General features: G+C 39.0%; 1 protein-coding gene across 1 annotated transcript in view; it reads left to right on the top strand.

The window, feature by feature from the left end:
* Positions 1 to 21,644, top strand: part of LOC130839583 (leucine-rich repeat-containing protein 37A3-like) — a 63,433-nt gene extending 41,789 nt beyond the window's left edge. The window contains exons 7-10 of the mRNA XM_057713824.1: positions 6,301 to 6,372; positions 6,885 to 6,959; positions 17,602 to 17,720; positions 19,795 to 21,644. Of these exons, the coding sequence (XP_057569807.1) occupies positions 6,301 to 6,372; positions 6,885 to 6,959; positions 17,602 to 17,720; positions 19,795 to 21,644 (2,116 nt within the window). The remainder of the gene's footprint in view (positions 1 to 6,300; positions 6,373 to 6,884; positions 6,960 to 17,601; positions 17,721 to 19,794) is intronic.
* The last annotated feature ends 289 nt before the right edge of the window (positions 21,645 to 21,933 follow it).

The raw sequence follows: 21,933 nt of genomic DNA, 5'->3' as shown, positions 1-21,933 counted from the left end.
CCCAGCAGCGCTTATTATCCCCATTTTGGGGATGAGGAAACTGAAACTCAGAGATGTTGGATAACTTGCTAGATTCACACTGTTGATAAGTGGCAGAACCACTTCTGAGCTTTGCAAGCAATTGTCTACGCGGCTCTTCATTTCCTTGTAATAGGAGCTAAATAATGACCACTTGGCTTTTTCTGCATTGTATCTTGCAGTTGGCTTCTAACTTGAATAGGCCCTTTAGAGCAGAGAGCTTTTTCCCTGTGAGAATTTAACGGCTCTGGAGCTCCTGGCTGTGTGACCTCTGGGCATCCCCAGAATTTCTGCCAGTGGCCAGTGGAGATATGACATCATTACTTCTGTTTGGTTTTTTTCATAAATTTATTTATTTATTTATGTATTGGCTGTGTTGTGTCTTTGTTGCTGCGCGAGGGCTTTCTCTAGTTGTGGTGGGCAGGGGCTATTCTTTGTTGTGGTGCACGGGCTCTAGGTGCACGGGCTTCATTAGTTGTGGGACATGGGCTTAGTAGTTCTGGCTTGCGAGCTCTAGGTGCAGGCTCAGTAGTTCTCGTGGATGGGCTTAGTTGCTCTGCATCATGTGGGATATTCCGGGACCAGAGATCAAACTGGTTTCCCCTGCACTGGCAGGCAGATTCTCAACCCCTGCACCACCTGGGGAGTCCCAACATCATTACTTCTGAGCACCTACTCTGTGCCCAGCCTATGCTAGGTGCTTTGCATACACTCTTTTCATTTCATCCTCAAATTGCCTTATGAGGTAAATGGTACTAAGTAAGACTCAGAGATGTTCATTGCTCAAGTCACTGTACCAGACAGTGACAGCCAGAATTCAAACCCAGGTCTGCCTGATTCCACAGCCCTTGCATCTTCCTCTGTTCCTCACTGCCAGGGACTCTACGTCAAGGCTATTCTCAGAACTTGACTTAAGATACAGATTCACCATTTCAGATTCTTTCGGATTTTCCTCCTGAGAAAGGGTTTACATGATGCAGTTGGACATCCTGTATTGCAGAGCCTCTCATGGGGAGTCGTGTTCTCATGGACCTATGTAGATGAATAACAGAAGAGGGTTACTCCATCCCAAAATACTTCACACATATTGGAACAGGGTCTAGGTCACTCTGCTTATTTCTTTGACTACCTGCCCCCTGCCTTGGGATTCTAGCATAGAGATTTTAGAGTTGTCTTATTTTAAATTTATTTTCACGGCCTGCTTTGGACATTTTTTTCAGTTAAAGCTCTTAGGATTTCCGTACATTCAGGACAGTGATGACATGCTTCAGTCCTCAGTTCTTCTGTGTCTCCTCAGTTAATAAAAAGGAAATGTAGTCCATCTGTCTGGACCTGTATAGAAGAATGTGGAGAAAAAAAAATAGCAGGGAAGAAGTGTTCCCTTATTTTGTGAGCTTCCTTTAATCTGTCCCATTGTTCTACAGCAAAAGGCTCATGCAGAAACATCTGAATTTTCTTCTTCAAATAAGATATATTTTTAAGAACCATTGAGAAGAACATTTTTTAAACTTTGACTCTGAGATGGTCTTTTGAGGCTGATAAACACTGTTGCCACGTTTTACTTCTGTAAAGATAAGCTCATGAATATCAAAAAGGCAATGGACTAGGAGTCAGCATACCTGTTATCTGTAAAATGAGGAAGTTGAACCAAAATGGAAATAAGCTCTAGTGCAGTGTCCACTGTGAATCTAAAGCCATCTGTGCTGTGGTTTGTGGGAAATCAGTTGCTGTAGGGTCCCCAAATTGAGCTGTTGACTCCGTTCTCACTCATTCTCCCCGTTGCCCAGGCACAAACTTAGTGAATAAAAGATGGCACTAAAGACAGGAGGAAATAGGATAATTTGGCCCCATAGTTTGATTTCATTAGGGATAAACACAAGGATATTACTCTGTTAGAGAAGGGCTGCTTGGTTGAGAAGAAACACTGAGCTTATGGGACCAAGGCCGTGGACCTCTAAAGAAAAGTGAAGGGTTAGAGGACTGCGATAATTTTGGAGGAAGGAGAACACACTGCTAAATTGTTTTGACTCATATTGCTTTATAGTCATTCTTGATGACTGGGGAAAAGTGGGCAAAGGAAGATGCAGAGGTGAAGGAATTTACTTGCACAGGAGCGCACCAGTGATCTGGCAGGATTTAATGCCAATTTTTTTTCTCATAGCCTCAAAGTTTGAGGAACTGTGCTTAACCAGACATGTGACACTCACATTCTTTCTAACGTTATCATACTGGCTGTTAACTGAGTGTTACAAATCAAACAAGTTTAATTGTACTAAGAAAATCTAGAAGAATGGGCTACAGTAGGAAGCATAGGGGACTTGCCAAGGCAAGAACAAGCTGCATGGCTCCCAGCCTCACCACTGACCGCCTCTGACCTTGGTCATGGAGCAGTCTGAACCTTCACTCCTGCTTTCTCCATCTGCCAACATGTTTGGTCTGCAGCCAACTGGTGTCCTGTATTTTACAAGATACTTTCTTTTTCTTGAGATACAATCCACATAATGTGAAATCGGACATTTTAAAGTCAATGATTCAATAGACAGACAGTTTCATCAGTTCCACAAAGAGATACTGCACCCATGAGCTATCACTCTCCATTTCTCCCTCCTCCCAGGCCCTGGCAACTACGAATTTGCTTTCTGTTTCTACAGATTTGCCAATCCTGCACACTTCATACAAACAAAATATGTGGCTTTTTTGTGTATCTGGCTTCTTTGACGTAGCGTTATTTCCAAGGTTCATCCATGTTGTAGCATATAGCAGTACTTCACTCCTTTTTAAGGCTGAATAATATTCCATTGTGTAGATATGCCACGGTTATTCTTCCATCCATCAGTTCATAGACATTTGTGTTGTTTCCACTTTTTGGCTGTTATGAAGAATGCTGCTTTGAACATTCACAAGTGTTTGTTTGGACATAGTTTTTAAAATCTTTCTTGGGTGTATAGCTAGGAGTGGAATTACTGGGTCACAGGATAAGTGTTAGCTGAACTTTCTCAAGGACCTGCCAGACTGTTTCTTGCAGTGGCTGCACTATTCCCACCAGCAAGGTATGAGGTTTCCAGTTTCTCCATATACTCGCCAGCATTTGTTATTGTCTGTTTGATTATAGCCATGTTAGTATTAAGTATCAATAGTATCTCATTGTGGCTTTGATTTGTACTTCCGTAATGATTTAAGACATTGAGCATCTTTTCATATGCTTATTGGCCATCTGTATATCTTCTCTGGAGCAATTTAAAAATTACTTATCTTTTTATTGAGTTGTAAGAGTTCTTTATATTTTCTGGTTGTTCTGAATACTAGACCTTTATCAGATATATGAGTGGCAAATATTTTCTCCCATTCTATGTGTTTTTTCACTTTCTTGATAGTGTCCTTGGAAGCAGAAGCATTTTTAATTTTTATAAAGTCCATTTCATCTATGTTTCCTTTGGTTGTTTGTGCTTTGGTATCATATCTAAGAAACTGCTGCCTAATGCAAGGTCATAAAGATTTATTCTTGTGTTTTCTTCTAAGAGTTTTACAGCTTTAGCTCTTACATTTGGATATTTGATCCATTTGGAGTTAATTTTCATATATGGTGGGACGTGGAGGAGTCCAGCTTGCTTATTTTGTGTGTGGATGTACACTTGTCCCAGCATCATTTGAAAAGACTGTTGTTTCCACATTGAGTTGTTTTGGCCCCCTTGTTGAAAATCAATAGACTATAAATGTGAGGGTTGACTTCTGTACCATCAATTCTGTTCCATCGATTTACATGTCTATTCTTATGCCAGTACCACACTCTGACTGCAGTAGCTTTGAACTGAGTTTTGAAAGCAGGATGTGTGAGTCCTCCCACTTTGTTCTTTACCAACATTGTTTGGGTTATGCGGTTTCCTTGAACGGCCATATGAATTTTAGAATTCGCTTGGCAATTTCTGGAAAGAAGTCAGCTGGGATTTTGATAGGAATTGCACTGAAACCATACACCAATGGGAAGTAGTGAAATTTTAATAATATTCTCTTCCGATCCGTGAACACAGTGTGTCTTTACATTGATTTAGATCTTCTTCAATTCTTTCAACAGCTTTGTACTTTTCAGTGTGACTCTTGCACTTATTTGGTTAAATGTTTTCCTGAGTACTTTATTTTTTTGATGCTGTTACACATGGAATTGTTTTCTTAATTTCATTTTTGGATTCCTCATTGCTGGTGTATAAAAATACAGCTCGTTTTTGCATATTGATCTTCTATCCTGCAACCTTGCTGAACTCCTTTATTAATGCTAGCAGTTATTTCCGTAGATTCCCAGGAATCTGTCTTGTGGTCGTCCAGCTTCCCAGCAATATGTGGGGACATTTCAAAGTCTCTGTGGACATCTCATTCCTCAGCTCTTCTTTTTAAGCATTTTGGTTAGGCTGTTTTTTGCCCCAAAGTGTCATCCATTGCCTCATGCAACTGCCATGTTAAAGTATTTACTTGAAAATGTGTTCCAAAACTGCCACCTGAGGAGAGGCTTTTCGTTCTAGGCAGCTCTCAGTCAGGTCAAAGGCAAGGCTTTCAAGTGAGGTCTTCCAGGGAACCACCAGACATGTAAAACAATGGCAGTTCTTTGGGAATGAGGCTTTGAAGGGCCTCCCAGTCCATTCTGCCCCCTCTGGTACCAGGGATGTGGGCTATTTTTCAAGGTTACCGCTGGCATGGAGAGCAAAGGTCAAGGACAAATTAAAGCAACACAGATCTCATTGTTCTTATAGAAATTCATTCATTTTCCTTGAATAAGTTGTCCCCCTTGCCGTTTGCTGCAAGCCCATTGGTTAAATTGCCCGAGTTCAGAAAAAGTTGATTCTGACCTATTTTTGCCAGTTTTGTTGTTGTCGTTGCTTTTAGGGAGGGATGAATTTTCAGATGTCCTTACTCCATCATTTTTACTGATTTGCCTGCAACATTTTAAAAAATCTCTAAAGTCTCAGTGAGCATAGGCTAATTAATATTTATCATGGGAGATGATTCAGGAAAAGAAATAAAAAGAGAAAATAGAATTCTCATAGATGCTCTCCCACATGGGCAGATGAAGTTTGAAAATGTATTTCTGTATTTATTGCTCTCAAAATTAAGGTTAAAATAACAGATATTTTATCCCCCTGCCTTTTTTTTTTTTTCGCCCCTTTTTTTAAATACAGGTTAAACACAGGCTTTAGAGTCAGAACTGAGTTCAAATTCCAGCTCTGCTTCTTAGCTTGATGACTTAGGACAAGTTATATAATTTCTCAGTCCCTCAGTTTCCTTAACTGTTAAATGGGGTAATATATCTATCACATAAGGTTACTGTGAAGATTAAATGTGAAATGCTGATCACACATGCCTGGCAACCCAAAAGATATTAGTTGTGATAATTATCTTTATAATAGTCTACCAAAATATGCTAATATTTCTTGAGTAGAATTAGCCTAAAGGCAGATTTTGTTTTCTTTCTTCCTGTTTCTTTTGGTTCTTTTTTTCTCCCCCTATGTGTCTTAGAAAATCGATTGCAGCATTTTGGAATAAAAATTTGTTCCCAAAAATGAATTTGTTCATTTATTGATGTATAAACAAAATGTTATTTATTTATTCAACAACCATTTATTAAATACCTAGTAAAGAATAGGCACTATGTCAGGCACAGGGATAACAATGAAAATGAAGTGTGGTCCCTGCTCTCAAGATGCTGATAACCTAGGAGACTGACAAGTAAGCAGGTGATTACATACACAGGAACAAAGGCTCTGATACAAGGATACACATGGGACTCCATGATGGCAGTATGGCTTTCACCAGTTCCTTTTGGATTTATGTCTTCTTTGGCTTCAGAATGAAGGAATTGGTCCTCTTTTTGTCTTTAACTGGGTAGTTTAAACCATGAAATTTAAAAAAATTTCTAGATATGAAAAAAAAAACCACCTTGAATTATAAAAGACACTAGAAATAGTATTTCTTACAGAGCAAGGGCTTGCTAGCAGCATAGTCACTTCTAGGATTTTTGACCTGAAAAGTTCCTTGGCATATTTGTTCTTTGCTATCCACTTTTTTCCTATTGTGTTTTTCTGTTTCTCTTCTCCACTTTATCATCTAGAGACCTGGGTAGTTCCCAAAGCAAGAATGCTTTACGGATTCTAAGGGTGATTCATAGGTAAAGACAGAAAATGATTTTTTTTTTTACCTTCAAGTTCCATACCAAAAAAAAAAAAAAAAAAGAATGCAAACTTTCATGGAAGTAATTGAAAATGCCAATAATTTTAATTCCATCCCATTTTCCAGAATTCTCAATCGTAATCCTTTGACAACAGTTGAAGATTCTTACCTTTTTAAATTGCCAGCGTTAAAATATTTGTAAGTATTGCAGTTTCATGGCTCATGAGGTAATTTCTGTTCTTTTTTACTTTCGTCAGATTGAGTATTTTGGCTAAAAAGCCATAATTTTAATTTTAACTGGGTTATTGAAAGAAGAGTTATTGGCAAAGAAAAGGATTAAGAAAGAATATATATGCGTAAGACAGCCAGCAGAGGAAGCGAACAGTGTTGAAGAGCACATATAGATATGGAACATGTAGATGCATGCAGGACTATTGTTTATCCCAGAAAGCAAAAAAAAAGAGTGATCAAAAGAGGTAGATGCAATTGAAAACAAAAAATTAGGATAATAAAACAAAATTGTACTATTCAGCACCAAGGTCATTAATATGATGATGCAAACTTAAATTTCTTCCCTAAGAGCTGTTTGGAATTATCAGCTATGGCAAATAAGAAGCCAGAATTGAAGGAATCACATGTTAAGTATCTTTTTGAGTTTAGAATTTTTGTCTTTCGGTTTATATCATTGCATGTTTGGGCTTCTCCTTCAGAGACATGGGAAGAACACACGTGTCACTTACAACAGTTGAAAGCATCCTGATGATGAACCTTGAATTGGAGAAACTGTAAGTTGGTTTTCTTACATTTATTTTCACTCAATTGTTTTTATAGGCTTTTTTTCATTATTTTCTTAAGTCAGATTTCTTTACGTACGAGGGTGAGTCAAAAATTATCTGTACTCTGGCTGTAGAATTTATAGAAGTTTTAACATAACTGGAGGAGTGTGGATAAATTTTGACTCACCCTCGTATAATTGTCATTGAATGAAATTCACTGTTTCTAAATATACAGTTTGATGTGTTTTGACAAACGTATAGTTCTGTAGCCACCACCACATCTGAGATATAGAAAACTTGTGCACTCCCAAAGACCCCTCATGTCCCTTTGCAGTCAAGCCAACCTCCTCCCACTACCAGCCCCTGGCAACCACCCGTCTGATTTCTGTCCATGTAGCTTTGTCTTTTCCAGAATATCTTATTAATGAAATCATGTGGTATGTGGCCTTTTCTTTTTGGCTCCTTTCACGTAGCCAGTCTCTTTGGAGAGTCATCTATGTTGTTGCAGCTGTCAGTAGTTCATTCCTTTCTACTGCTGAGTAGTAGTCTAGTTGTGTGGATATACAGGTTGTTTACACATTCATCATTTCATGAACATTTGAGTTTTTCTCGTTTTTTTGGCTGTTATGAACAAAGCCTCTAAAAACATTCATGTGTGTGAACATGTTTTCATTTCTTTGGTGTAAAATCCCTAAGGGTGGGTTGCTTCATCACATGCTAAGTGCATATTTAACTTCTTTAGAAACGGCTACACTGTTTTCTCAAGTGGCTGTGCCATTTTGCTTTCCCACCAGCCGTCTGTGAGAGTTGCAGCTGCTCCACGTCTTCATCTGATCCTTGTATTTGTTTTTTTTTTTTTTTATTTTATTTATTTATTTTTATTTTTTAATTTTTTTTGGGGGGATACACCAGGTTCAATCAACTGTTTTTATACACATATCCCCATATTCCCTCCCTTCCTTGACGCCCCCCCTCGAGTCCCCCCCATCCTCCCTGCCCCAGTCCTCTAAGGCATCTTCCATCCTCGAGTTGGACTCCCTTTGTTATACAACAACTTCCCACTGACTATTTTACAGTTGGTAGTATATATATATATATATATATCTTGTATTTGTTTTTAAACAAAGTTTAGCCTTTCTCGGAGGTGTGTAGTTGCATCTCATTGTGGTTTTCACTTGCTTTTCTCTAATAGCTGATGATGTTGAATGTCTATTCATGTGCAAATATCTTTTTAAGTGAAGTGTCTATTCAACTCCATTTTTAATTGGCTATTTATATTGTTTTAAGTGTGCTTTATATATAAAGCAATGGAAAAAGTCCTTTAAGATACGTGTTTAATAAATTTCTTCTCCCAGATTGTAACTTACCTTCATTGTATTAATGTGTCTCAGAAGACCAGAAGTTTTACAATTTTGATGAATTCTAAGTTAGCAATTTTTCTTTTTTTTTTTAATATTTATTTATTTATTTGGTTTTACTGGGTCTTAGTGGTGGCAGGTGGACTCCTTAGTCGCAGCTCGGGGGATCCTAGTTGTGGGTCACGGGCTTCTTAGTTGGGGCCTGTGAACTCTTAGTTGCTACATGTATGTGGGATCTAGTTCCATGATCAGGGATCAAATCCGGGCCCCCTGCATTGGGAGGTTAGAGTCTTAACCACTGCACCACCAGGGAAGTCCCTTAGCAATTTTTCTTATACGGTTTGTGCTTTTTTGTGTCTTATCTAAGAAACCTTTGTCTGAGACCCATTGTCTAATCCAGAATCACAAAGATTTTCTCCTGTTTTCTTCCAGAAGTTGTATAGTTACATTTAGGCCTATGATTCATTTGGAGTTAATTTTCATATATGGTGTGTGGGAAGGGTCAAATTTCATTTTTTTACATTTTAAAAAACTATTTTTGTAGGGCCCTGTCGTGACAATTTATTACACAACTGACAGCACCTTAAATTGTGCCATGCCCCCTCCAATATGGCAAGCTAATAGAAACCTCCTGTTATGACAAGACTAGTTGAGGGGATTGCATGAGATTAGTATGGGGAAAGGGCCCTACGTTTAGCAGTCTGTTCCAACCATCTTTGTCAGGTCAGTGGACAAGTGACTGTCGTCACCACACTGTCAAATCTGTTGGTCACTGCTCTAGCCTCATCTTCCTCAGCGTCCCACAGCACCTGCCACAATCTCGATCCCTCTCTTGTCAGCTCGATGCCTTCCTCTCTGGGTGTTCAAAATTATTTCCCTATATAGCTACACTACTGTTAATACACAGTAGTGAAGAAATTAAATTCCTACACAATAATATGACCTCATAAAGAGTTGCTATGCAGATTTCCCCAATTGTCTCTATTATATAATATTTTAACAGCTCTTTGAGGTGTAATTGACATACAGTAATCTGTGTTGACACACACACAGACACACACACACACACACACACACACAGACACACACACACACACACCATGAAGGCATCACCAAAGTCAAAATGTTCATCACCTCAAAATGTTGCTTGATATCTCTTTGGAATTCTTCTTTCCCATCATTCCTTGCCCTTCCCAACCCCCATGCAACCATTGATCTGCTTTCTGTTTGCATTTTCTAGAATTCTATATAAATGGAATCATACAGTGTATACTCTTTCTAACTGGCTTCTAACTCAGCATGATTATTTTAAGGTTCATCCCTATTGTTGCATATGTCAATATTCATTTCTTTTTCTTGCTGAATAGTATTCCATTATAGGGATATACCACTGTTTATCTATTCACCATGGATGGACATTTGAGTTGTTTCAGTTTTTGCCTGTTACAGATAAAGTTGCTATGAATGTTTGTGTACAAGTCTTTGTATGGATGTACACTTCCATTTCTCTAGGGTAAATACCTGCCAGTAGAATGGCTGGATCATTGGTAGGAGTATGCTTAAGTCTTTTTGTTTGTTTGTTTTGTTCTTTAATTTATGTTTTGTTTTTTTTTTGGCTGTGTTGGGTCTTTGTTCCTGTGCATGGGCTTTCCCTAGTTGCGGTGAATGGGGGTTACTCGTCTTTGCAGTGCGAGGACTTCTCAGTGCGGTGGCTTCTCTTGTTGTGCAGCCCAGGCTGTAGGTGCGTGGGCTTCAGTAGTTGTGGCATGCAGGCTCAGTCGTTGTAGTGCATGGGCTTAGTTGCTGTGCGGCATGTGGGATCTTCCTGGCCCAGGGATGTATCCTGTGTCCCCTGCACAGGATTCTTAACCATTGTGGCACTGGGAAGCCCTATGCTTAAGCTTTTAAAGAAACTTTTAAAGGAACCTATTTTCCACAGTGGTTTGATCATTTTACACCTCTACCAGCAGTATATGAGAGTGTATGCATTTTCTTTACATTTTGGCCAGTTCTTGCTATGCTCAGTATTTTTGATTTTAGGCAGTTTAATAGGTGTGTAGTGGTATCTCACTGTTGCATCCCTGATGATTCATCATGTCAGACATTTTCCCATATGCTTATTTTCCATCTGTATATCTTTAAATCTTTTGTCTATATTTTTTCTGGAGTTTTGAGGGGTCTTTATATATTCTTGAAACTAGTTCTTTATCCAGTATGTCAGTTGGTATTTTCTCCCATTCTGGGACTCATCTTTTCTTTGTCTCAGGAGAGTCTTTTGCAGGGCAGAAATTCTCTATTTTGATGATGTCTAATTTATCCATTTTTTTCATTTATTGATTATGCATTTGGCCTTATATCTAAGAAATCTTGCCTAACTCAAAGTCATAAAATTTTTCTCCTGTTTTCTTCTAGAAATTTTATAGTTTTAGGCTTTACATTTAGATCTTGAGTTCATTTCTGTACATGGTGTGGATTGAAGTTCATTTTTTTCCCCCTTGTGGATATTCAGTTGTTCCACCATCATGTGTTGAAAAGACTGTCGTTTCTATACTTAAATGCCTTTGAACCTGAAAGTTAGTTGTCCACATTGCTCTACTTCGGATCTTTCTATGTGTCCCTTTCATCTTTTTGTCTATCTTTACACTAATATCACAGTGTCTTCAAAGTGTAGCTTCATAAGCCTTGAAATCAGGTAGTATTAGTTCTTCAAGTTTGTTCTGTTTCAAAGTTGTTTTCATTATTCTAAATTTTATTTCCATATGAATTTTAGAATTAGCTTTTCAATTTCTGTAGAAAAGCCTACTGGAATTTTGGTCTATAAATCAATTTGGGGAGAACTGACGTTTTAACAATATTGAATCTTCAGATCCATAAATACATCATATCTCCATTTAATTAGGCCTTCCTTAATTGCCCCCAGCACTATTTTCCAGTTTCCAGTGTGCAAGTCTTTTACATCTTTTGTCAGATTTATCCTAAATATTATGTATGTTTGGTGCTATTATAAGTGGTATTTTAAAACTTTAATCTCTGATTGTTTGTTGAGACAAATTAATCTTTTTGTATGTTGATCTTGTACCCTGCAGACTTGATAAAGTTCCAGTAGCATTTTTGTAGATTCTGTCAGGTTTTCTACATAATCATGTTATCTGCAAATAAAGATAGTTTTACTTCTTCCTTTCCATTCTGAATATCTCTTTTCTTTTTGTTGCCCTGTTGCAGTGGCTAGAACCTTCAGTGCAATATCAAATCGAAGTAATGAGAGCAGTCATCCTTGCCTTTGTCCTGGTCTTGGAGAGAAAGCACTTTGCCTTTCACCATTAAATATGATGTTAGGTTTTCTGTAGAAGTCATTTATCAAGTTGAGGTAGTCTCCTTCCATTGCCAGTCTACTGAGGGCTGTTTTTTGCTTTAATCAGGAATGGATGTTAGATTTTGTCATATTTTCCCTATATCTGTTGCAACGATTATGTGATTTTTCTTGTTTAGTGTATTAACTTGGGTAAATTGATTTTCAAATATTAAACCAACCTTACATTCTTGAGATAAACCCCACTTGGTCATGATATATTATCTTTGTGTATATTATGGGATTTGATATGCTAAAATTTTGTTAAGAATGTTCACCTCTGTGTTCATGAGAGATATTGGTGTATACTTTTGTGTTCTTATAATGTCATTGTCTAATTTTGATATGGTGAAAGTTGGCCTTATAAATGAGTTGGGAAGTATTCTCTTCTCTTCAACTTTCTGGTAGAGGTTGTGTAGAATTGGCATTATTTTATTCCTTAAATGTCTGGTAGAATTCATCAGTTAAGCCACATGGACTTGAAGCTTTCTTTGTCCGAAGGTTTTAAACTGCACATCCAATTTCATTAACAGTGCTGTTTAAGTCACATCTTTATTTTTGAGGAAACTTCAGCAGTGCATGTCTTTCAAAGAATTTGTCCATTTCATCTTGAATTTATTGGTATAAGGAATCCTGTGATATTCTCTTATTATCCTCTTAATATCTGTAGTATTTTTTTCTTTGCCATTTTACTCATTTCTACTTTGATGTTTATTGTGTTCTTTCTTCTCTTACTCTGTGATTAATTCGCTCTCCTTTTTCTAGTTGAAGGTGGAAGGTGAGGAAGCTGAGGTTGGCATTAGCAACATCCCACATGTTGACATATTATGTTTTCAGTTTCAATCAGTTCAAAATAGTTTCTGATTTCCATCTTGATTTCTTCTTTGACCATAAAGTTACTTAGAAGTGTGTTGTTTAGTTTCCAAATATTTGGAGATTTTTTGGATTTGTTAATTTCTAATTTTATTCCTTTGTGGTCAGGGACATATACTGAATGACTAAAATCCTTTTAAATTCATTGAGACTTGTTTTATAGCCAATAAATTCTGGGAATAGACAAGAATATGATCTATTTTGGTAAATGTTATGTGTTCACTTAATACAAAATATGTATACTGCTGATTTGGGTGGAGTGTTCTATAAATGTCAATTAGGTCAAGTGGGTTGATAGTGTTGTTCAAGTCTTCTCATCCTTACTGATATTTTACCTACTTGTTCTATCAGTTGTGAGAGAGGAACATTGAACTCCCTAACTATAATTGTAGATTTTTTTTGTTTCTCCATGCCACTCTCACTTTTCCTTCATAAATTTTGAAGCTGCATTATCAGGTGGACAATTTTTTAGATTATGTCTTCTTCATTAATTGACCTTTCTATCATCATGAAATAACACTCGCTATCCTTGGTAATATTCTTTGCTTTGACATTGATTTCTCTTAAACTAATATATCCCACTCCAGCTTTCTTTTGATTAGTATTAGCATAGAATAGTTTTTTCTATCCTGTTAACCTGTTATTTTCCTATTGAAGATATATATTTGGCTTTTGCTTTTTTATCTAGTGTGACAGCTCTTCTAATTAGGGTGATTAGATCATTTACATTTACTGCAATTTTTGATATGATTACATTTAAATCTACTGTCTTGCCATTTGTTTTCTATTTGTCTCATCTATGCCTTATTCCTTTTTCCCTTTTCTTCCTGCTTTTGGATTGAGTACATTTTATTATTTTATTTTATTTCCTTTGCTAATTGGTTATAACTCAGATTTTGTTATTTTAGTGGCTGCTTTATGGTTTATAGTGTCCATCTTTAACTTATCACAGTCTATCCTCAAATGATATACAGTTTCTGAGTAATATAGGAGCCTTACAATAGTGTACTTCCATTTCTCCCCTCCGGGACTTTGTGCTATTTTTTTCATATCTTTTGCTTTTACTTATGTCATAAACAGCACACTATATTATGGTTTTTTGTTTAAATGATGAATTATCTTTTAAAGAGATTTAAATAATAAGAAAAAACTTATAGGGACTTCCCTGGTGATGCAATGGTTAAGAATTTGGCTGCCAATGCAGGGCACACAGGTTCCATCCCTGGTCCAGGAGGATCCCTGTGGAGCATAGATGCTGTGGAGGAACTATGCCCATGTGCCACAACTACTGAGTCTGTGCTCTAGAGCCCGTGGGCCGCAACTACTGAGGCCCACGCCCTAGAGCCTGTGCTCTGCAACAAGAGAAGGCACCACACTGAGAAGGCCTCGCACTGCCAACAAAGATCCAATACAGCCAAAAAATAATAAAGTTCTCTTTAAGAAAAAGAAAAGACAATGGGTTCAAGTCTCAAAAGAAAAAAAAAGATAAAAGAAAAGACATATATTTACCTATGTCATTACCAATTCCAGGGTTCTTTTTTAAAATTTTTTATTTAGTTAGTTTATTTTTTATTTTTATTTGCTGCAGTGGGTCTTCATTGCTGCACATGGACTTTCTCTAGTTGTGGCCAGTGGAGAATGCTCTTCATTGCAGTGGGCAGGTTTCTAACTGCAGTGGTTTCTCTTGTTGTGCAGCACAGGCTCCAGGTGCACAGGCTTCAGTAGTTGTGGTATGCAGGCTCATTAATTGTGCCCTGCAGGCTTTAGAGAGCAGGCTTAGTAGTTATGGCACATGGGCTTAGTTGCTCCACAGCATGTGGCATCTTCCTGGACCATGGATCAAACTCGTGTCCTCTGCATTGGCAGGTGGATTCTTAAGGACTGTGCCACCAGGGAAATCCCAATTCCAGTGCTTTTATTCTTTTGTACATCCATATTTCAATGTTATTATTTTTCCTTCTGCTTAAAAATACTTCTTTGAGCATTTCTTAGAGTGGAAGTCTACCAGTGATTAATTCTTTCAGCTTTTGTATGTCTGAGATAGTCTTTATTTCGCTTTTGTTTTGAAAGATCTGGGTATAGCATTCCAGCTTGATAGAATTCAATTCACTGCTTTAAAGATGTTATCCCACTGAGTTCTCGTTTACATTGTTTCCAACAAGAAGTCTGCTGTCATTGTTATCTTTGTTCCTCTGTATGTAGTGTATAGTTTTTTCCTCTGTCTGCTTTTAAATTTGTTTGTTTCTTGCTGGTTTTCAGTAATTTGAGTATTATTTGTACCTTGGTGTAGTTTTGTCCATGTTTCTTATGCTTAAAGTCCATTGATCTTCTTGACTTTGTGGGTTTATACTGTTTACCAATATGGGAAATTTTTGCCTATTATTTCTTCAAATTTTTGTATTTCTCCTCTCCTTCATGGACTCTAAGTACACATATATTAGACCACTTGAAATCGTTGCACAACTCACTGATGCTCTATTCATTTTTGTTGGTGTTCTGTTTCATTACTCTCTGTGCATCATTTTGGATACTTCCTATTGCTATGCCTTAATGTTCACTAACCCTGTCTTCTGCACTGTCTAATCTGTCATTAACCTCATCCAGTGTCTTTTGCATTTAGACATTGTTTTCAATCTCTAGAAGCTCAATTTCGGTCTGCTTTACATCTTCCATGTCTCTTTAGTCTGGGTTTTTTAACATATGAAGTACAGTTATAGTAACTGTTTTTCATAGATAATAACTTTTTAAATGTTCTGTTTTGTGAAATGTAACATCTGTAGAGATTATGGGTTCGTTTTGATTGATTGCCTTTTCTCCTCAATAGGGGTCATATTTTCCTGCTTCTTTGCGTGCTTGGTAATTTTTCATATGATCCCAGATATTGTGAATTTTAGTTGATTGTGTGCTATATATTTTTATATCCCTATAAAATGCTTGGGCTTTGTTTCGGGTGAAATTAGGTTATTCAAAACAATTTTATTCTTTGAGGTCTAGCTTTTAAGATCTGTTGGGCAGGACTCCAAGTAGCCTTTAGTGTAGCGCTCATTATTTGCAGCTACTGAGGCAAGTGCTTTCTGAGTATCATGAGGTTTTCCAGTCTGACTTGTAGGAACAGGTACTATTCCCAACCTGGTGTGAGATCCAGTTATTCTTATTATTAATCCTTTCATATGGTTCTTCTCCTGGCATCAAGGAATTCCTCACATGGATGCACTGACCAATACTTTGTTGAGTACTCAAGAGATCCCTCTGCATATCTCGAGAGTTCTTTGTCCACTTCTTTTGTCTCCAGTACTTTGCTTTGTGAACTCTAGTCACCTTGGTTCTCCCAGACTCTCAGCTCCATTTCCTCGGTCAGGGAGTCCGTCAGTCTTTGCCTGGGCTTCTTTCCCCTGTACCATGACCTGGAAACTCTCCTAAAGAAGGAAGCTAAGCTGGACTTCCCCGATGGCACAGTGGTTAAGAATCCGCCTGCCAGTGCAGGGGACACAGGTTTGAGCCCTGATCAGGGAAGATCCTACTTGCCGCGGAGCAACTGAACCTGTGCTCCACAACTACTGAAGCCCGTGCACCTAGAACCCATGTTCCACAACAAGAAAAGCCACCATAATGAGAAGCCCCGCACTTCAACAACGAGTAGCCCGTCCTTGCCACAACTAGAGAATAGCCCGCACAGCGACAAAGACCTAAACGCAGCCCCAAATAAAAAGTAAATAAAAATAAATAAAAGTATAAGAAGTAAGCCAGGGCAGTCTTAGGGATCGCTTTATTTCCCATCTCTTGGAGATCATGGAACTTTATTGCCTGAGGTCCAGGTTCTTGAAAACTTGTTTCCTATATTTTGTGCCATATTTTCACACTTTCAGGCGGGAGGTTAAACTGGTGCTTGTTACTTCATCTTGGCCAGAAGCCAATAACATTCTTTAAGTCTGTTTTGTTTTGATACAGGGTCCAATCAAAGATTAGGCATTGCAGGTCATGTCTCTGATTCCATTAATCTAGATATTTCCCTGCTATTTCTTCTTTTTGGTCTTTTATGACATTGGCATTTTTGAAGAGCCTAAGCCACTTGTCTTATAAATTGCCCCACAGTCTGGATTTGTGTTTCCTCATTAGATCCAAAGGAAACATTGTGGGAAAGAATACTACATAGGCGATGTGTCCTTCCTACTTCAACACTTCAGGTGGCCCACTGCTAAGTTTGATCACTTGGTTCAGGTGGTATCTTCCATATCTCTCCATTGTAAAGTTATTTTTCCTCTTGGTAATTGATAAATAATATGTGGGGTGATACTTTGGGATCAGTGAAGATCCTACTTTCAAACAACTTCACCCAGCTGGGCATCAGTGATAATCCTTCTCTGAATCAATTATTACACTGGTAGTTGCAAAATGACACTTTCTTAATTCTGTCATTCCTTCTGCATTTATTAGCTGACATTCTTCTATAAAGAAGAGCTCCCCTTCTTTTCCTTTTGAGTGTCATTATGGACTCGTGCTCTTCTTTAAATTAATTGCATTATACCTTATTGTAATGATAATGTTATTCTTTAGAATGTTCCAGTTGTCCAGATTTGGCCAGTGTGATCTCTGTTATTGTTTCACCACACAATGATTTTTTGTTCCTAGAATACTTTCTGATATATTTACTACTCACAAATAGGAATTGAGAAAGGGACTCCAGAAGGTGGGGACTCATTCAGACTCTTCTTAGAAGTCTGCCTTCTTCCTGTGTACTCTCAACCCAAAGTGAGGCTTTCAGGATGGAAGGAGATACTTCTGAATTAAACTACGGATCAATGTCACCCAATTCTAATCCCTGTTCCCTTTTTTCTAGGCATACCATACCTACTGCCATCCTAATCCTTCTGTTGGGCACCTCTCTCCTCCTCTATATTTCTTTGCACTAGTCAAGAGCAGCAATTGGACAACCGGTCCCTCTCCAATTCTCCAGTCCAGATGCCCCAAGAACTCCTTTTGGCACTGGTCTGTGGTGGCCTTGGCCTGCCTCTCCTACCTACTCAAGTAACTGCTTTACCACAAATTTAATTATCTGTGTTTCCATGTATAGGATCTTACCCAGCCGCATGGCCTGCTGCCTCTGCCAATTTAAAAATACAGTTGAAGTTGTCTGTAAGACAGTCAAGCTGCGTTGCGATGGTGAATGCCTGACAAATGCCGCACCTTGTGGTGAGCCTCAATTGCCTGATGATAATTTTTCTATGTTTAATTTAATTTAATTTTTAAAATTTTAGTTTTACTAAATGAGGATACATTTTAAAATTAATGATGTAATTACATTATTTTTCTTCAGTAATTCAGAGTTCCAGCTCCCTAAGATTCTAAGAACTACTCCCTTGCTAAAAATCGTATTCTTGGTTACATTATTAAGCTAATAATAGCTCAGTTACAGTGTTAGTTTAAGAATGTAAGTGATTTGTGTACATACAGGAACAAGAAAAAGGAATGGAAGGGGGAAGGGAATTAACATTAATGGCCACATATCCTAAACTGTGCTCTCTGCAAATGAGAACTCATTCATATATAGTGCATCACAGTTTGTAAACTGATTTTATATACATTAGGTCTCGAGTACCCTTTGTCTTATAAGCCAGGTGTAAATATATTTTTGTTTATTTGGTTTGTTTTTGCAATTTCATGAAAGAGTATAAGTGATGCTGTTTTATGTCCTATTTGGGGCCTGAGAGTTTCTGGTTCCATAAGCAGAAGCAGCTACCTAGCCCTCCTAATGGATGGGAGAGCTGTCCAGCTCTGAATTTATGCTTACACTGTCCAGCTCTCGACTAGCTCTGAATCTCAAGCTTTTCTATCCACAAAACACTCAGGTGCTTTCAGCTATTTTTCTATGTATTAGATTTATTGGCACTAACTTGATGACTTCCAAAATGTGCTTTCATGCCCAGATACCTTGAATACAGCTCTCTTTCAATGATCTAGAGCACATCATAAGTAACAACACTTTGCTACTTAGTAAAGACTATATTGCAGATTTTTCAAGACAGGTGTTTTGGGGGCGGCCACACTACACAGCTTGCAGGATGTTAGTTCCCCTACCAGGGATTGAACCCGGGCCACAGCAGTGAAAGTGCCAGGTCCTAACCATTAGACAGCCATGGAATTCCCCCAAACAACTTTTTTTTTTACCAATTATATTACTCCTTTCTCGCCCAAAGTGGGCAGAAAAGGCATTTTTAATCTTTTACAGGTGAGGAACAACGAGAGCAGAGGTGTTAAGTGCTATGACCCGTGTTCCCAGATCTCCTGTCCCCAGTGTGGGGCTCTCTGCAAGCCCATGTTCCTCCTTTCTCATGACTCTCCACTGCTTCTTTGACCCTCACCATCACCACCAAATATATTTTTAATCCTTTTGGATGAGAAGCCCAGCTACACAATGGTACACATTACCTTCACACAGTCAGAAGCTTTGCATGGTTCCCAAGTAAAGCTCGCAATATTAGAAGTGAAATGAAATGAAAGCAAAGTAGGCATCTGACTGAAGTTGCTTTTTCCCTTCTGCATTTTAGGATCTCAAGTTTTACTGCATTGATTTGTTGACCATTCCACATTGGCATAGACTCTGGAAAATCTCTTAAGTTATACCTCAGGTCCCTGCCCAAATTTTAGCAAAGAGCCAGGGTAGACATAGTGTGTTTTTCTATATAGAGCCTTCTGTTATGGGGGCTGGGACATACAGAAGCAGGGACTGAGCAAAGGCTTCAGTGGGTGGGTGGAAAAGGGCTTGTCATGATGAAGACCTGTTAGCAGCAGCTGTTGTCACAGTCATCTGTGAAAGCAGCAGGAACACAAGCACACTGAAGAGGTGGAGAGAGGAACCTCACACTCCTCTGCATCTGAGGCAGGACAGGATGGGGTATGTGAACGTGGAGAGTCACAGCAGATCTGCAGAGCGCCCAGCTGAGTAGGGGAATATTTGTCTTCCAGTCTTGGCTTTTCTTGAGTCCTGGGCAGTTGGCCTCTGTCCACCAGTGGAGTAATCCTAAATACAGTTACTATATTTCATGCTTTGGAATTTTCCCAGTAGATAGCCACTTCTTCAAAAGATACTTTTTTCACCTTTTGTGGTTGCCAATCATAGTCTTAAGTTTGGGTTTCCTTTTCTCCTAAGTGGCCCTCAGATGTTGACTGATTCCTAATCTATTGGATGGGATACATGTCTGTGAACTGACAAAAAGCTGTCCCAACCGTCTTCAGTTATCAAAACCAGTCTCTTCTTTTTTGACAGATGAAGAAGCATCTCTAGGGAATGCAGAAGGATCGTTCATGAAGGTGTTACAAGCCCGGAAGAAGAACAACAGCACCGAGCTGACTATTGAGCCAGAGAGGGCATCCTCAGACCAAAGTGCTGTCAGCTTGTCAACCTTCATGAATGAGCAGCTGGACTCGAATGCTGAAAGTGATGTTATCGGTGCACTAAACTACATACTGCCTTATTTCTCAGAGGGAAATCTACGAGATGTGGAATCAACATTATTACCAGTCATTCAGCTTCTTTTTCCAAATGTACAAGATGCAGATACGCTGCTGGGCCATTTGAAAAACAATATAAGGAACCCTTCCATCAACCCTATACCCAACAATTCAGCTGATAAAAATAAATTGAGGAAAGTCTATTTTCTGGAAAATTTGTTAGATGCAGAAATTCAAGAACAAAGTGATGAGATTAAAAAGAAAGAAAAAACTGCCATGCTCATACATTCCAAACCTTTAGGTCCCAAATTGAAGCACCAAATCTTTCAAAAGAAATTGGAAACTGCCGAACCACAGGAAAACAGCCTAGCAAAGACTGAGAGTGTAGGGGAAAGGCTGCTGAGAGGGAACAGCATCCTCAAGGACCCAAGGGGCATAAAGAAAAGGCACTTCAAAGCAGTGGGAGATGAGAGCGTCAGGAGGAAACAGAATGCCCAGCCATTTGTGGAGAACACTGCCAGAGAAAGAAGTCTCACGAGCCCATCCCCAGCAGAGCTGGAACAGCTTCACATGGTGCAGAGGCCCCAGGAGTTAGTGGGAAACTCCTTCACCACAGAGCCTGCATTCATAAAGGAAGATAAGGCAGCAGCCTCTTCTTTCCTGAAACAGTATTCAAGGGGCAGGCTTTCTGGCTCCATCCCTCCAAACTCCCCATCTCAGGTTAAAAAGAAATCAAAAGACTTACCCTCCACTATTGCTGTTTTAGAAGATGCATATGCTAGAGTTATAAATCTGAAGACTTCTCAACTAATCTCACATTCCGGGAAAAAATACATCTTCCATAAAATTCAGTCTGGTCTGGTCCAGAGAAGACCCAAAGCCGAATTGCGTGGAAAGTTCACAGAGAAAGGTTCTCCCAGTAGAATGATGCTTGTGAGGCGTCCTTTCTCAGCAGTGAGAAGCCTCATAAATTCCCCTCCAAGAGAGGCTTTTTCATCTTCAGGAGAACTGACTTCTCAAGAAAATCCTTTTCCAGAATTATTTTCTCTTGCAGACCCTTCTACAGAGAAGCCTACTCCAGAAAGCAATACTGCACAAAATGTCTTTGAAGAAATTACAAACTCTATTCTGCCAGGAGGAACCGGCCCTGGAATCACTGCCCATAAGAGTGTCCCCACGGCACATTCTGCTGTTGCTGCAGACAACTTTATCCCAACTGTTCAACACACCAACGAAGCACAGTGGGAGGACCACAGCGTGGGCACTGAATTATCCTCTAAGCCCCCAGGCTCCACGTTCCCAGCACTCACATCCCCGGGTGATCAATTTGAAGCTCAGCTAAACCAGCAGCTATCATCCCTCATCCCCAACAATAATGTGAGAGGGCTCATTTCTCATGTTACCCGGACTTTGAAAATGGACTGCTTGGAGACCCACGTGCAGCTGGCCTGTGCCAAGCTCATCTCCAGCACAGGCCTCCTGATGAAGCTCCTCAGTGAGCAGCAACAAGTAAAGGCATCGAAGGCAGAATGGGATACGGACCCGTGGAAAACCGAGAACTATATCAGTGAGAGCGCAGGAGCCCAGGGTGAACAGAAGGAGCAGGAGCCCAGTGAGGTGAGGATGAGCCCTGAAACACGGGAGCTGCACGTGTACTCAGTGTAGGACGTGCCATTAAAGTGCCCAAGCAGGAATCCCAGGGGCTCCTAGTCTGTATCTTGTTTCAGCCATGAACCTGGCTAAGACAGTGATCTCCCCCTTGGCTCATGTAGAGAATGTGCCACTACTCCTAGGGTAGACGAGAAGAGGACATAACACACAGATAAATAAATGGTAGAAGAAAATGCTAATGAGAAGATGAATACCATTAAATTTGGCTTGTTCTTCTAGAAGCTTCTGGCCTGAAAGGATTGAGTTTTATAGTAATTTAAGGATAGTTCGCTTTCATCTTTTC

The sequence above is a fragment of the Hippopotamus amphibius genome, chromosome 17, assembly GCF_030028045.1.
Source record: "Hippopotamus amphibius kiboko isolate mHipAmp2 chromosome 17, mHipAmp2.hap2, whole genome shotgun sequence".
NCBI classification, from domain to species: domain Eukaryota; kingdom Metazoa; phylum Chordata; class Mammalia; order Artiodactyla; family Hippopotamidae; genus Hippopotamus; species Hippopotamus amphibius.
The sequence above is the reverse complement of the archived record's forward strand: the minus strand, read 5'-3'. Positions and strand labels throughout refer to the sequence as shown.